The sequence below is a fragment of the Pleurodeles waltl genome, chromosome 2_1, assembly GCF_031143425.1.
Source record: "Pleurodeles waltl isolate 20211129_DDA chromosome 2_1, aPleWal1.hap1.20221129, whole genome shotgun sequence".
Classification (NCBI taxonomy): domain Eukaryota; kingdom Metazoa; phylum Chordata; class Amphibia; order Caudata; family Salamandridae; genus Pleurodeles; species Pleurodeles waltl.
Window position 1 is genome coordinate 702378151 of NC_090438.1, and position 17872 is coordinate 702396022.

The 17872-nt window shown below is 44.4% G+C and overlaps 1 protein-coding gene across 1 annotated transcript in view; it reads right to left on the reverse strand.

Moving 5' to 3' along the window:
• The window catches only part of ABCA13 (ATP binding cassette subfamily A member 13), a 2435905-nt gene that overhangs the window by 697148 nt on the left and 1720885 nt on the right, over positions 1-17872 (reverse strand). The window contains exon 39 of the mRNA XM_069216941.1: positions 16750-16858. Within this exon, the coding sequence (XP_069073042.1) occupies positions 16750-16858 (109 nt within the window). The remainder of the gene's footprint in view (positions 1-16749; positions 16859-17872) is intronic.

The window sequence follows — 17872 nt, forward strand, 5'->3', positions numbered from 1 at the left end:
CAGGTGAGTCCTTTAGGCAGCCAGGCAGTTCTTCTTGGCAGGATGCAGGTTCTGGTTCAGGTTTCTTCTCCAGCAAGTGTCTGATGAGGTAGGGCAGAGGCCCTGTTTTATACTAAATTGTGCCTTTGAAGTGGGGGTGACTTCAAAGAGTGTCTTAGAAATGCACCAGGTCCCCTTTCAGTTCAATCCTGTCTGCCAGGGTCCCAGTAGGGGGTGTGGCAGTCCTTTGTGTGAGGGCAGGCCCTCCACCCTCCCAGCCCAGGAAGACCCATTCAAAATGCAGATGTATGCAAGTGAGGCTGAGTACCCTGTGTTTGGGGTGTGTCTGAGTGAATGCACAAGGAGCTGTCAACTAAACCTAGCCAGACGTGAATTGTAAGGCACAGAAAGATTTAAGTGCAAAGAAATGCTCACTTTCTAAAAGTGGCATTTCTAGAATAGTAATATTAAATCCGACTTCACCAGTCAGCAGGATTTTGTATTACCATTCTGGCCATACTAAATATGACCTTCCTGATCCTTTAAGATCAGCAGCTGCCACTTCAACAATGTATGAGGGCAGCCCCAATGTTAGCCTATGAAGGGAGCAGGCCTCACAGTAGTGTAAAAACGAATTTAGGAGTTTTACACTACCAGGACATATAAACTACACAGGTATATGTCCTGCCTTTTACCCACACAGCACCCTGCTCTAGGGGTTACCTAGGGCACACATTAGGGGTGACTTATATGTAGAAAAGGGGGAGTTGTAGGCTTGGCAAGTACTTTTAAATGCCAAGTCGAAGTGGCAGTGAAACTGAACACACACGCCTTGCAATGGCAGGCCTGAGACAAGGTTAAGGGGCTACTGAAGTGGGTGGCACAACCAGTGCTGCAAGCCCACTAGCAGCATTTAATCTACAGGCCCTAGGCACATATAGTGCATTCTACTAGGGTCTTACCAGTAAATCAAATAGCCAATCATGGATAAACCAATCAATAGTACAATTTACACAGAGAGCATATGCACTTCAGCACTGGTTAGCAGTGGTAAAGTGCCCAGAGGTCAAAAGCCAACAACAACAGGTCAGAAAAATAGGAGGAAGGAGGCAAAATGTTCGGGGATGTCCCTGTCAAAAAGCCAGGTCCAACACTAACAAAGCAGCAAAGTGTCACCATCTTTCTGGGGAACGATCTAAGTTCTGCCAATTCTTCAGGATAACTAACCCTGAAGCAGCATAGGTGGCCTACTTGTAAGACTACGGACATGTATATGATACTTGCATTTTACCCTCAAACTGACCAATAATAGGCATAGGATTGGCCCCTCAATTCACAGAAAATGAAGCAGTATGGACTGGAGACTTGGGCCCTGATTCTAAGCTTGGCGGGCGGCGGTAGCCGCCCGCCAAGCAGGAACCGCCAGAAGACCGTACCGCGGTCAAAAGACCGCGGCGGTCATTCTGGGTTTCCAACTGGGCTGGCGGGCGACCGCCGAAAGTCCGCCCGCCAGCCCAGCGGGAAACACCCTTCCCACGAGGAAGCCGGCTCAGAATGGAGCCGGCGGAGTGGGAAGGTGCGACGGGTGCAGTTGCACCCGTCGTGAATTTCAGTGTCTGCAAAGCAGACAATGAAATTCTTTGTGGGGCCCTCTTACGGGGGCCCCTGCAGTGCCCATGCCATTGGCATGGGCACTGCAGGGGCCCCCAGGGGCCCCACGACACCCCATACCGCCATCCTGTTCCTGGCGGCCGAACCGCCAGGAACAGGATGGCGGTATGGGGTGTCAGAATCCCCATGGCGGCGCAGCAAGCTGCGCCGCCATGGGGGATTCCCATGGGCAGCGGAAAGTCGGCGGTACACCGCCGGCTTTCCGCTTCTGGCCGCGGCTGTACCGCCGCGGTCAGAATGCCCGGCGGAGCACCGCCAGCCTGTTGGCGGTGCTACCGCCAACCTCCGCCATGGCGGTATTTACCGCCAGGTTCAGAATGACCCCCTTGGTGTAATAGTGGTCAGTAACCTGCGGTTAAGAAGAAAATTAAGTAGTACCGGCTGGCGACCGGATAGATTATTGATTTGTAGAAGGCACACACACTTTACCTGCGAATGCAGAAAGAACAGGCGCAATATTGTGCCATGTCACATCCTAGACCGGCTATTTGCACTTTATTTTTTACAGCATTCATTAATTTATAGCCCGAACGACATAATAGCGAGGTTTATGGTACAACAGTAATTTTGTTTTTAAGCTGAGGTAAAAGTTATGTTTTTAGAAATTTATTCTTTGTATTTTTAACATATGTATTAGATTTGGTTTCATAGTTTTATAGAAATGTTTTCAAATAACTATGCAAATACATTTAAAATTTTATTTATCGTTTGTCCACGTGCTTCTCAGTAGGTATAATGTTGGCATTTAAAGCCGAGTAGAAAATGAACAGGAAAACAAACGAAAAGATTGATTTGGGAGGCTGATGTATAACAATATTTTACGGCATTCAAACATTGTGTGACGAAGTACTATAAACTAGTAAATTTGTCCTCAATGTAAGGGATACCTATCCACTTCAAAACGTAAGGAGGGAAGCACGATGTTAACAAATTCACACATAATAACAATTAACTTTTTTTTAAAAGTGAAGAGACATAATTAAAGGTGAAAGCAAATCTCCCCATTGACCTGCCGCTGCTGAAAGACGGTAATACAGTAAGTCACGAACATATATAGTAGCTAGAGCTTTAACTACTGAGCTCGCTGCTGCAGCTCGTGCCCCACAATCTCGAGGTCACTGAAAATCCCATCAGCCTGTCTCGAGCGCAATTCTCTGAAGGAAGTAGCGTTTATTAATGAGTTGCTTGGGGTAGGGAGTGTGGGTTTAATTTATTTTTACCGGACATGTTCACAGCTAACAAAAGATCCCAGAAGGATAGTAAGACAGCGAGCCAAGTGAGTGATCAATGGAATGTGAGGAAGCTCTAAACCCTTACCTAAGATGTGCTCCAGACAGTTCCCCCGCAGAGCCCGCACATCCACCACAGAGAAGAATCACACCTCCCGAAAGGGAGCACAGCAGACAGCGCTAAACTTTCGCATCGCCTAAACACCGGTATTTATTTATTTATTATTAGAAACACGTTCTCGCTGAAAGATACAAAACGAATCTTAAATATTTCGCCAGACACGGGTTAGAATCCAGGGAGGTCTGTGTGACGATGATTGGATGGGCGAAGAGGTGGTAGGGGGTGGGCAGACATTATGGAATACACATCTGGAGGAAATGGGTTTTCAACAACATAATTTTGGAGTGCATATCTACCAATTGTTAGAATAATGGCGCACATTATAACAAGGTTGTACAAAGAAAGTCTAGGGTGGCAACATTCATGCTAGGTTTTCAGGATAACGTCTGTCTATTTAAATAAATACGTTTCCTTTACAGTCATTATTTGCACATTTGTCTGTGTGGATCGAGTACTCCTGGTCTTACACTGAACACACCTTCAGCACAAAGAACATATTCAAAGGAGGAAAAAACTGCATCCTACAACATGAACTTCACCAGGGGTTTTCACAACTTCAATGACAACAATCAGTAAATAATGTCAGCAAGAGTTAATGGTAAATAACATGTCCAAGAACTAAGACACCCCAAAGGCAATGTGACATGTTACATTTAGAGAAGATAACGGAAGGTAATGACTTGAGGGGCATATTTATACTCCGTTTGCGCCGGAATTGCGTCGGTTTTTTTGACGCAATTTCGACGCAAAACTAACTCCATATTTATACTTTGGCGTTAGACGCGTCTAGCGCCAAAGTCCATGGAGTTAGCGTCATTTTTTAGCGTGGACATCTACTTTGCGTTAATTATATGCAAGGTAGGCGTTCCCGTCTAAAAAATCGACCCTGAGGCATGTGCGTCGGATTTATACTCCCGGGCAAAAATCACGCCCGGGAGTGGGCGGGTCAAAAAAAATTACGTACGGCCGCTTTTGCGCCGTTTTTTAGCGCCTGCAAAAGGCAGGCGTTAAGGGACCTGTGGGCTTTGAAGGAGCCCAGAGGTGCCCTCCCATGCCCCCAGGGACCCCCCCTGTCACCCTTGCCCACCCCAGGAGGACACCCAAGGCTGGAGGGACCCATCCCAGGGTCATTAAGGTAAGTTCAGGTAAGTGTTTATTTTTTATTTTTTTTGTGGCATAGGGGGGCCTGATTTGTGCCCCCCTACATGCCACTATGCCCAATGACCATGCCCAGGGGACAGAAGTCCCCTGGGAATGGCCATTGGGCAAGGGGGCATGACTCCTGTCTTTGCTAAGACAGGAGTCATTTCTATGGGGGTTGGGAGTGAAAAACAAATGGCGCAAATCGGGTTGAGGTGAAAAAATTGCCTCAACCTGACTTGCCCCATTTCTTGACGCCCAAGCCCCATTTCCCCCTACACCGGCGCTGCCTGGTGTACGTCGTGTTTTTTAACGCACACCAGACGGCGCCGGCGGCTAACGCCGGCTAACGTCATTCAATAAATACGGCGCCAGCATGGCGCTTCAGAATGGCGTTAGCCGGCGCTAATTTTTTTGACGCAAAACTGCGTTAGCGCAGTTTTGCGTCAAAAAGTATAAATATGGGCCCGAGTGTCCCAGAAATGGTCCTAAAGTGCGGCATCCAAACAAAGTTTCCATTAAAACCTAGGAATATAGAAATGGCTCCTCAATGTTATTCTTAATTATTTTATGTAAATACTCCCATGAGCATTCACTGTTTCTATACTTGTGTATTTCTACAGCACAGATCTGGTTCAGAAGGATAACTCTGTACAAAATGGCCGATAGAAAGGACGCTCTGAGCATATCCAGCTATTGGGTGTAATACCTTGTACCTTCTGTTGCTCCCTCATGGTCTGCTGTTTTACTTGATGATCTGTTGTTTTGCTCCCCTGGACCTCCTGCTATGTTGCTGCTCTGCTAATACTTCAGATACATGTGTTGCTCTTTTCCTTGAAGTCTGTGGCCTCCACAGATCTGACTGGCTGCTCTCCCCTATATATGCCCCTGTACTTCTTTTTTAAGCTGCTGCTCCTTGCCTGGATTTACCAGTCCAGGCTTCTGCCCCTACTGCTTGTGATACTGGTGAGTCGTTGAATGGACCTGGGTGTGACCTCATCTCGTCTGTGGGCATAAATCCTTTTTGGGATACATATAGTCACTCAGTGTGATGCAGACCGGCTACTGAGGATGGACCTTTGACCACAATTGTTGGACTTAAAATGGTGCTTGAGGAAGTGGCCCTGTTCTTTGAGGAATCAGGGCAGCTATCTCCACTGGAGGATATTGGCCTGCCAGTCATGAAAGAGATGTTCACCATCCTCTGCACACTGGTTTTCCTCTTGGTGTGCTTGGACTTTGAGTGAGCTGTAAGGCTTGGTTAGCCCTGATGTGGGTATGCTTTGCCTTCTTGTTAAAAACCCAGTCTGGTGCATGGCTGGAATTGAACTTTGTGGATTGCCTATCATGTGGATGATTTGTGTTGGGTGTGATTCCAAAGCCCAAATATACTTATTTATTGGTGGATGCAGACGGAGTGCGCAAGGGGCCATTTTGAAGCCTGATTGTCCTTCTTCATTGGTGTTTCATACTTGGTTTGATCTCTAGGGCACTCGAGTAGCTTGTGACTCAAACCAAAGACGTTCAAAGAAACAATAGGCAGAAATGGAGATAAAAAGGGTGAGTAAACTAAGGAGATATAACAGGAGGAAGAGAACATGGAGGCAGGAGGAAAGGAGAGCTAGAGAAGCACAAAGATAAAGGGAGAGAAGAGGTAGAATGCAGAAGAGAAGAGCCAATGGTTAGAGTAAAAATAAAATGAGTGACAAGGAAGACAAAGATTGGGATAGGGAGAGAAATAGAAGGGGGAAACTAAATGAAGTCGTAGATTATAATTGTACGTTGTATGTTTATAGTGCATACTACCCCTGACAAAGCCTTGAAGTGCTATACAGGAGTAGCATAATATTTCAGAATCTAAGATTAGAAGTTAATAGTTAGTCGATTACCATTTTCTTCTTTGTGCATTAGTTGTGTTATGTTTGTGTTTGCTTTCTTGTGTGTTTAGCAGGGTTTAGAGTAGGGATAGAAGGATGGAAATAGATTTGAAAGGGGAATTTGTACGTTATTTTTGTTATCAGTGGTTGTATTTTCCTGTTAGTTGGGTGAGATGGCTAAAAATGGATGGAAACGTTTGAGAAATAGTTTTGGGGGTTCATAGTAGTCAGAAAGGTTTGGGAAGAGTCAGAGAGGAGGCATGAGATAAAGGTTGAAAGGGGTATTTTTTAATTAACCTACATATAAGCACTGAACACTTGGTAAAGTTTTATTCAATGAAGAAAACACCTCTGTATAAATACCTTTATGTGCATAGAGGCAGCGATATTTACTTGTGATGAAGTATGCAAATCTTTCCATGACATTTCCTAAAGTTTTAGTAGCAGGCATAAACTCCTTTATAAGTACACCTGTACTTACATGGTACAAGCAGCAATTATGACATTGTCTGATATACATATGTATCTTGTGGTGTAATATAAATTTTGTCCTTTATATAAATGTATTTTCTCAGTGAACAATGACACATGTATAACAGCAACTTCATCTTTATACAGTGAGAAATATACTTCGTCCTGTCAGAGTATACTGTTGTGGTACACTATTGTGTTGTGAATATAGTTGTCATGTGGGGAAGAGCCAGCTCTTAACTAATCTTCTGAAGTTACGATGGCTGTCAGTTGATCTTATGTGTGTAGGTAGTAAATTCCATAGTTTGGCTGTTTATATACAGGAATGTTGAGACACGAAGCCATTCTTCAGCGCAGGTTCCTTCGTTGTATTTGTTAATTTTCTTCCTGATGAAGAGTGGACATTTGCCATGATTTGATTGGAGAGTGATGCAGAGCAGCTCAAAGGTGGATATTCTGGTAACTAGTAACAAGACAGGGGAGATGTGTGCTTGTGGCTTTACATGTAGAAGGAGTCTAGAAGCAGCATTTTGGATTTTGTGTAATCTTCTCCTAGTTGACAAATGTAAGTCATGATACAGACCACTGGGGTAGTCCAGTTTTGATAGGAGAAAAGAGATGGTAGCTTCACTCTTCTGAGGGAATCCTAGCTGTGGGAAGATGCATTTCAATGTTTTCATTGTTAGAAATTTTAATTAGGCTACCTTATCCACTTGTGCATTCATTGACAGCTTGACATCCATACTAAGGTTTTTCAGTCACCACAGGTATGTATTTTGGTATTGGAAGCATTCAATTTTAGGTGGCTACTTGTCATCCATTGGTCAACAGCCCAGAGGCAACTGAAGATTTTTGATGTTCCAGTGTCCTTTGGGTTTTCCTATTTCAGAAGTATCTCCATGCCGTCTGCGTAGTTACAGCAGGTGAAGTCAAATTAATTGATCACAACTGGTAGTGATTTCATATAGATATTGAAAAGCATGGGTGAGATCACTGAGCCTCAAGAGATTCCTACTTTAATGCTGCATGGTTTAGAAGAGAATAAAGGAGTAGGTATTATTTCTATTTTGTATTTAGTATTGCCTTAATACATTGTATAAGTGTAATTTCAAACTGGGAAGAGAAACTAGATCATATTTGGTGTCTCTGGAATCCTAATGTACAATCCTTACTTATTGTGAACTCGAATTTTAAATTACAGTTCTGAAAATGCCACTTTTAGAAAGTTGGCATTTTCTTGCTTTAGCAATTTGGTACCTGCAACCTGTCTTTGGGTCATCTGGCTGGGTATGGGTATCAGTTTCGCTTTGTGTATTCCTCTTAGAGAGCCAAACACAATGGGAGCTTAGGTGTGACTGGATGGGCCATCACTGGCAGGAGGGGGGAGAGCTGGGCACCACCCCACTAATATTTGAATAAGCTTTGCCCTGTCTCCAGACAAAACGAAAGGGCTGCATGCACCCACTTCAAAGGCACAACTGTGTTTAAATATAGGACCCCAAACACCAACTCTTCAGTACACTTCTGGACCTGTGGATACTCTTCCAGGAAGAAGGACTGTTGTTTTCCTACAAGGACTGCCTCTCTGCTGGGCTGATGCTCTCAAGGAACTGCTGCCCTGCTGTGCCAAATTGTTTCCCTTTTGCATGGGGAAGAAGAACTGGACCTGAAATCTCATCTTCAACCCACAACCCCGGAGTGACTTAAAAGGCTAGTCTGCTGGCCTGCTTATCTGGGTCTCTTGGATATAAAAAACTCCCCAAGAGCTTCTGGACTCACCTTGAGTCAGTCCCTGACCCATAAGTGGAGTCTTTCAGGTCCTTGATCAATGGTGTGGCTCGTGGGCTTTTTAAATCAAGCTTTTGGGCTCTTTGTGTCTGTGAACGGGCCCCTTTGCTCTAGAATGGAGCCACGCACCCCGAAATCTAGCGCAAGTTGCCATCAGCACGTTTCTTCACACAGTGGCATTGACAGCCCATGTGAGACCACCGACATGAAGCTCCAGCTCGCCCATTTGCAACACCTGGCCTGCTTTTTGCACCACGCCGACTGCCGTCTGCAGCACTCTCTTTGCCCCTCATGACTAGGACTAGGTGATAAATTCTGCTCTACTGTTGGAATTGGCAGACTTTTGGCCATTCCTGTAGGAGGCTGGCTTTCTATATAGTGCATGAAAATGATGTGCTCCGTGCAGCGAGCCCAATCAACACCTCCTTGCTTTACAGAGGTAAAGACTAGACCATGTAATGCTTTAATTTTTTTGGTAGCTTAGTCGAGCAGTTAGGCCACTCTAGGGATAGGGAGAAAACTTTAAAAATGCATATAAAACCAGGCACTGCATTTACCAATTTCTTCTTCTGTTTGTAGGTCGAGGTCATCAAGAGGTCCTGTGGGCCAGCCGGAGAAGTTCAGGCAGTCCCCAGTTCAAGCTGGAGCAGCTGTTGAAAGTCTTGGAGCTGGTGCAGGACAGGTGGGAGGACAACTTGGAAATGTACTGCACAGGTGAACTTCAAGGTGGGTCCAGTGAGTCCCCTTGGAGTGTAGAGGTTGCAAGGGGTAGGGGACCCTTAGAGCACAGCTGGTCCTATGGTGCAAGAAATCTCTGGGAGGCCAGGAGCACAGCAGATAGGTCAGCCAAGAGCTGTGCGCACAAGTGCCCTTGGAACTTGGAGTGTGGTTTACAGGTCAGCAGGGCCACTCTGGGGGGTGGTTCTTGGATATTCTGAAGTCCCTCCACTGGTGCTTCCTTCTGCTCCTTGGAGAGTCCGGAGTGGACTTTTCTTCTGGGTGTCTGACGTTAGAGGTCAAGTACCACTGGGTTTTGCATAGTTCAGCCACTGGAAGTCAAAGTGCCACCAAACCTGGCACACTGGCAAGTTTTGTCCTCCAGGTCTATTGGGTAAAACATGGTCCAGCTGCTTTGTCCGGTTCCTTGGTCATCGGCCAGCAAATGAATTGGACTTAACTGGTCCTTGCTTCTTGCTTGCAAGGAGTGATGCCTTCACTCTGGAGAAAGGTCATTGGCAATTTTTAGATGGTTGGTGGTCCCATAGTGTTTCTTAGAGTCCATCTGATGTTCATTCAACCCCTCGGTGGAGATTGTCGAGTCCTAGGTCCCCGGGCAGAGTTTGGCACCTTTTTCTTGGTGCAGTAGGACTTCACTTCTCAAGTCTTGAGTCTTCTTTGTTGGTGGCCTTCTTGTGTCTATCGAATCTGATCTGCAGTTCTAGGGGTTCCCACTAAATGCTGCATTTAGGGGAGTTCCTGGTAGTGGCCAATGGGCCATCTACTGTAGGGGGGCTACACCCACTATGTGACCACTTCCTGTGGGCAGAGGTCACAACCCTATCCCTGATTGGCTATTTTCATACCATGCAAAATGGAGTAAAATGAGATGTAGAGGCCACCGAGCCCGCAACACCTTGTGTGTGGTGCAGGTGAGGGGTGGCCACTCCTCCTAGTCTTTGTGCATTTTCCCACCATTGCTCCCGCCAAAAGTGGGGGTTTGCAATGGGGGCACCCATCTGCTGCTAGCAGCCGGGCTGGGGGGTGAGTTTTAAGGGGGGCAAGCCCCTTGAAGCTCGCAGGCAGGGCAGTGCATATTCCTGGGGGGGAGGCGTAACACCTCTGCTCAGTATGGGCTTTGTTTTCTGGTCCCAGAGAGCAAAGGTACTCACCACAGGGATACATAATCTTGTCTGGTGGTGGCAGGCGGGTTAGGACCGACCAGCAACCATGCCAGGATTATTTAGCTTTTGCAGGGGTCACCTCTAAGATGGCCCCTGGGTACATTTTGCAATAAAGCCACTACCCGTGCCAATTTGGATTTATTGTTCTAAGTTGTTTGATACGAAACAAGACAGGGATCAGAATGGCCATCATGTAGCTGTGAAACTCGTACTGACCAGTGTCCAGCACATGCACTTAAAATGGCTGCTCTGTAAACTTTCTATGTCCCAGTGCTCATGCACCTATGCCTGCACATGCAGTATAATGCGCCCCGGCTTATATCTGGAAAGCCTTCCAGAGGGGTGGCTTACCTATATTGCATGCAGTATGGAGTGGACAGACCACACAGGCTGTGTGCCATTTACATTTTGCATTTTAGGATTGCACCCGGACATTCAGCCTGCAATGGCAGTGCTGGATGCACTTGGATGCATGGTCCCTGAGGGTGACATAATCTGTGCTGCTGCACTCAGGGGCCTACCCTTAGTATCCCATGCCATGGATACCTAAGTACCATTTACTAGGGACTTATTAGTGGCACCTAGAGGTGTTGTCAATTTTGCTAATGCATCACAACAATTTTGGGAAAGCGGTCTGGCCCAGGGGACCTGTTTAGTAGGAGCCCAGGGCACTACAGCTTTGAAACCACATCAAATACCAGGCAAAAAGTGGAGTCCTAACCATGTCAAAAGAGGAACTTTCCCTCAACACCATGATATGCTTGTAACATGGAGTCCTGGCAAATTCTGCCAACAGCTGTGTGGGGAAGTTTTTTCTCTTGTGTGGCTCACCAAAGGTAAGTTGGTGAGCTCAAGCAAGATTTGGAGTCCCCTAGCATGATTTTTGGTTCCTAGGAAGCCACTCAGTGAGATTTCCCCAACACGGGCGGTTGCGTGCTGTCGTGATTGTTTGTAGTCAGAAAGCTGTAGTTTGAGTAGAAAATCTTCTCAAGCAGTAGAAAAATCAACTGGAGAAGCAGTACCCTCTAGCGCACCACATTATTTTTCAGCATGGAACAAGCTCATGCCACTGAAAATTAGCACAAGCAGCTCCACGTGCCTATTTTCACCAATTATCTGAGCTCTGCAGAATCTCACAGAGTTTTCATGTAACTCTTCGAAATTCCACACAGTGAAACTCTGTGTGTTCCGCCCAGCCATATTTGCAACCCTCTCCAACATGAACAAAACTCTTGGCACAAAACTTTAGAAGGCAAACGTTCAGCAGGACTAATCTTGGACTCTATCTGACCCACATTTCATGACAGGATTTTGACCTGGTCCAGCGCAACCAGATAGCCGCGGATGGCACTTTATTCTTTCAGAAGCTATACTGCAGTCCTTTAAAAATTCATAACTTTGGTTCTACTGATTGATTTTTTGTTATTTTTAGTCTTGTTTTATTTAATAAATTAAGCTCTGTTTTGCCTGCCTAGTCTGGGATCTTTTGTATGTTTTTTCACTATTTTACTGTTTGAACTGTTGCACATATACTGTACACATTGCCTCTAAGTTAAGCCTGACTACTTTATGCCAACCTACCAGAGGGTTGAGCACAGGTTAACTTAAGGTTGGCTTGTGCCTCACCCTGACAGGGATTGTGGTTGCTCAGGACCCAATCAACTAGTAAGCCCATTTCTAACAAAGGTTTTCACCCAGAGAACCTCACAGTTCCATAGCAGGGTTCATCTGCATGACCCGTGCAAAGAAGGCACATAACTACAATGGAAAACAGAGTGACGAATGGCCTTCCCACACCAGCATGTGCTGTGGAAATTACCCACAATACATCATGTGGGCTCTTTTACTCCAGTCAATGGTAACACGATTTCTGCAAGCCACCCGCATTACACAGCTCCCTTGAGAACTCCTCAATGCTGCAATACTGGCCCATCCAAGCCAAAGCACAGCCTGTCTTCTAAATCTGGAAGCATGTGACTTTGATTCAAACTAAGATCTTCAACATCCTGCTCATCCTTCAGCTGCCTGTACATGGCAAACCTTGGCCCGGACTGCGGGTCTTTTTTTCCCAATTCACCACTAGTAGGAGGTGAGTTAACAGATCCTGAACTCCTCCAGGCTATTCTCAAGGCACCATCACCTTCCACAGTCCACCGCTTGATCCCTTAGCAGCAGAGGCCACACCACTGTAGGTTCTCTACCACCCACTCCCACCCTTCTTTAAATTCAATGCCTGCGTTTGGGATAGGTTCATCCAGTGTGTATACTATGCCCCCAGCTCCCAGCTTTTGGTATTGGCTTTGTCTTCCTTCGCACTGACTTCTTCCTTTATGTCTTTCATGTCCTCACTAATAGATGACCGAGAGAGAGCATTTAATGGCAATGTGAAGTATGTAGAGGAGAAGGGAAGGAGACTGGTAATGTTCTAATTTTTAACAAGAAGGTTAGGTTACTGCATGTAAGGCGCTATCTCATTGCGCTTGCACTTCATCTGACCAGGGGCCTTGATTTGGAGGTGTAGTATTATGTAAAATCAGCTAAATAACAAGAAAAAAGCTGTAGCCAGAAGAAAAATTAACTGTGGAATTTCCTGCAACACAGAAATGTCATGGTGAAGGAAATACTATCAGTGGAGTTGAACCACTTCCTGCAGGAATCGAATAACTCTATATTAGGAGGTAGACTTTTCCACTTCCTGGCACAAAACAAGACCATTTCACTTCGCTGGCTTATCTTTGGAAATATGGTGAGCTTATTCTTGCAGGACAAATGCATCTGGCTATGGGACATTTATGAGAATCACCCACATCTTTAAATTTAGGGACCCACTACAGAAGGCAGTCACTCATTGCTGTTGCACATATGAATTTTTGAGTGGGTATGTTCTATTTGTCAATTACTGTACATCCTGGTCTAAAATCCTTTCCCCAGAATAGGGCCTAGAGATACACTGTGGGAGTAACATTTAGGCACTCTAGCTCCTATATGCAATATAGGCACATTGCAGCTGGTCTTGGGCCATTATCACAGTAGGGCAAGCTACAAAAGGTTTAGTTTCATATATTTTATTGTGTTACATCAACATAAGTGTTTTGCTTTAATCAGTTTAACATGTAACTGGAGGTATTATGCGTCAGATAATGAAATGTCACTCAAAGGGGCAATCAAAACTTGAAAATTTCATAGATCAGCAAACAGAAAACATGGCATATATATCACGGATGTGATCTTGGAGTTGAAGATAGCCTGCTTTTGAATCATCATGCTGATGAATGGTAACTGAGAGATAGACCGGAAGTTGGCAGGGTCAGCAGGTTCTAGTGTAGGGTCCACTTTCCTATATAAAATAACCCGATGTCTTTGGGCTTTGTACACGCTACACAAAAATAAATACAAAAACCTATGAAATTATCTAAGGTATTGTATACACATGAAGAGTTGGAGAATTGGATATTGGTGAGGCCATCTGGTTATAGTGCATGTTTCATTTAATAAAGATGGATGTGTGGAGGTCCTTCTATTAACATGCGGTGCATTCAATGTAATCGTTTTACTATATTGAAGTCATTTTTCAGGTAGGTGATGTTGTGCACATCAAGAAGGGTTGTTATGTAATGAAGGGAGGTGAAAAGTTCAGTGGTCCTGATGTGGTGGACAGGGTGTATGGAAATGTGGTCAGAGTTAATGGTTCTCATTGGTGGGATTTCGGAAGAGTGGTGAGATGCAGAGGTGGTTCCAGATCAGGAAATTCAATTGTTGGTGATAGGAGCAGCACAAGTAGAGCTCAATGTGACGATATCCCTGAGGAGACTCCTCCCCAAAGTAGGAGCAAAGAAGGTCAGAGGAGGTGCTAACATTCAGCATAGTCCCAGTGTTGAGGTTTGCAGGAGCAATAGGGTCAGTCAGGTACCACTCAGGTTCAGGAATCAGTATGTGGTTTATGGGTTGCTCCAAACAGTTCTCAATAAGCAGGTACTTTCCTTTGATACAGTCGTAAGATTTGGGGTCGCAATTTGCTCCCCTTTCTTGTATTAGGTCATGCACTAATATATTTACCATTATTTCAAGTTTGAGCTATATTTTATTTGTTTGTTTCTTTTTGTGTGTTGTCTCCTTTTGTTTTCTGTTGATTGTTGTGTTTCCATGGGGGAATAAGAAATGTAGTATTCTTCTGTTGGTAGTAAGGTCAAAGATGAAAAAGTTGAGATTGTTAGCATGTCACCAGCACTGAGAATGTTAGTGTGTCACCAGCAGAATGTTGGTGTTCGAATTCATAGAATATTGAAGGGAGTTTTGGTGACATTTCGAAAGTGGCCAGTGAGGGCAGCACTACACTCTCCTTGTGTGGCAACTTGACTGCAATAAACCTACTTCTAAACTGACAATAAGCAGTGTTTTATTCACACTAGTGCAAAAATGCCGATTCCCTTTTGTCACATCTTTTGAATCTTTAGTGAGGAACAAGGAAATGATTACTGATCCAGGTCCTTGAAACAGTCGAGGAGACTCTTGCTTCTGAGTTAGTAGGTGTGAGTGGCTCAACACTCCTCAGGCCGAATGCACCACTTAAGGCTGAGGCATGAAGAATTTTCAGAGGTGAGAAAATAATATCAATATTATTGCTGGTCTTTTAGTATTCTCCTCGTCCACACTAATCCTACTGTACTGTTTCACTACAAGATACTATGCCTAGAAAAACTTAAGAACTTTTCCCACTTCGAATGGGTGCTTTACAGTGTACAACACGTGCAAAGTAGAAACAGTTGGGAGAAATACAAGATTTTCTCCTTTTGACACCTGCTTCAAAGTGGTGATATTTTTGGCACAGAACTATGGGCCATATTTACAAGCCCTTTGCAACTCCTTGCGCCACATTAGCGTCATTTTTTGTATGCTAATGTAGAGTTAGGTAGGCATTTCCAACACGCCATATTTACAAAGTGGCGCAATGCTTGCATTGCACCACTTTGTAACCCCTTGCGCCACATTATGCCAGATCCGAGCATAATGTATGCAAGGGGGGCGCTCTGGCACTGGGAGGCCCGAAAAAATGGTGCAGTGAAATTTACAAGATGTCACTTTGCCGTTTTTTGTGTGTCATTTTCAACGCCAGCTCAGAGCAGGCATTAAAATGATGCATCCATTATATTCAATGAGCCTCCCTGTGCTTTGATTCAATAGTACATTTCTTACGCTAGTGTAGCAAACCACTGGAATTGTGCTAACGACCGCCATAGTGCGCAGTACTGTAAATTCCCCTCAACTATGGCGTCCTTAGATGCCATTAGGGGGCACGCAAAAAAAGTGGTGCATCAACTATAATGCGCCACTTTCTTGTAAGTATGGCCCTATGTCCACTATACTTAGTAGATAGAAATTTGAGTCAGAATCCATGGGTGGTTGGATGGGAATGCCCATGTACCTCGATTGGTATGCCCCCTTAATGTGGAGGAACACAAGCAGCCGTTACTTTCAGGCAACTTGCGTATTTCTCTGGTTTGCATCACAGTCTGGCCATAGTCTTTTGTCAAAGGTCCCAATTGTGAACCTGCGTCCTAAAGAAAATGTAGCAAATAGTTTCATAATATAACACAAAATAGTCGCTTTTTGGTCACCTGGGGAGCCTAATCAAACTGATATAATAAAATAGCTTGTTTTTATAAATAGCTTTATGTAGCAGTATTTCCACTATATAAGCGATGTGGACAGGTGATTTCAGTGCCCAAATTAATGGTTCACATTGGTTGACCCTAGAAGTAAGAAAGGCAGAGTTGGCTTGCTGGGATCCAAACTCACAACCTGCATGCCACAACAGATGCCAGCAGAGAATGTTTAACTCACGTCGCCAAAAACTGACAGCATTTAATAGGCAAAAATGTTTTGGCCAAATCTTCCAACTAAAAAACAAATGTCTTTTTTTCAAGGGAGGGTAACTTATATATATATATATATATATATATATATACATATATATATATATATATATATATATATATATATATATATATATATATATATATATATATATATATATATATATATATATATATTTTTAATGAATACAAGCCTTTTCATCACTCGAGCCTCGGGGCTCAACGTTACAAGCCAGCCCTGAAGACATCAGCCTCAACTTGTTCCCCTCACGTCATTCATTCGGTAATAGCACCCGGTACTACTGAATGTTACAGCCAAACGCTGCCTGCATGCAAACGAAAGGAAAGTATCGCTACTAGGATTGTAATAGATATCCCTCTAGATATAAATGACCAAATCACTGACTCGTGGCGACAGAATCATAACCATTCATAGATTGTGAAATAAAACCAACGTTCAATCTTCAGGTGCACGGGTTCGCTGCATTATTTAGAAGGTTCTCGCTGCTCCCAAGATTATCAGAATATCTTGGAAAGGATGGCTATGAATAATAGGCAGAAACGCTTCCTCTGAAGTATTTGGGGATAGGGAAAAGACTGATTTATAAGCAGTGGGCAGCGCAGCGTGAGGCGAGCGAGTTTCCTATTGCTGGCTTGTACCTAAGAGAAAAGATTGTGAAACGAGAAATGCAAAACTACCATATTGTTTCCAGTCCAGCGTCGACGGTAGGTTCCGCCATAGGATCATGTTGTTCATCTGGTTTAAATAAGATGGCAGCGCGTGAAATCCCTTGTGGCTGTACCAAACCTATGAAAGAGCATAAACAGACATTACATACGCACATTAAAATAACTGGAATATTGAGAAATAAGCATGCATTCCATGCGTTTATTAAAATAGCTTGAATATTGGGAAATTAAAAAAACAGGTGCTTATAAGTCCACTTTTTTCAATGAGTGTTATTTTGTTGAGCTACTTAAGAGAATGTGAAAAACCCGTGACACATAATTCATATTGAGACTACCAGAGACATTTTAATTACTCATACAGAATTCAGAATAACCCGTGAGCATGTAATTGTTGCCACATCCACTGACAAGTGCCAATGGGCAGTAGCTGTTAATGGCTTGCCCACTGCAACTACTGGCCCTGCCAATATTAACCTTTGTCCCATGAGTTATGAAGGGGCCAGCAGGAAGAGAGAGTAAACAGGATTCTAAGAACCACATTTATAAATTGGTTAGCGCAGTTTTGCATCAAAAAGTATAAATATGGCCCTTTACATCTTGCCTCTAACTTAAGCCTACCTGCTCTGTGCCATAGCTACAGGGGGGGTTAAGCACATGTTAATTTAGTGACTTTATTGATTCACTCTACCAAGAATTGTAGATATTACTTGAGGTGGGTACCTACCCCTCTCAAATAATACCCAGGCCCATATTTATACTTTTTGACGCAAAACTGTGCCAATGCAGTTTTGCGTAAAAAAAATTAGCGCCGGCTAACGCCATTCCGAAGCGCCATGCGGGTGCCGTATTTATTGAATGACGTTAGCCGGCGTTAGCCGCCGGTGCTGTCTGGTGTGCGTTAAAAAAACCGACGTACACCAGGCAGCGCCGGCGTAGGGGGAAAATGGCGTATGGGCGTCCAGAAATGGTGCAAGTCAGGCTGAGGCAAAAAAATCGCCACAACCCGATTTGCACCATTTTTTTACGACGCCCATCCCCCATTGAAATGACTCCTGTCTTAGCAAAGACAGGAGTCATGCCCCCTTGCCCAATGGCCATGCCCAGGGGACTTCTGTCCACTGGGCATGGTCAT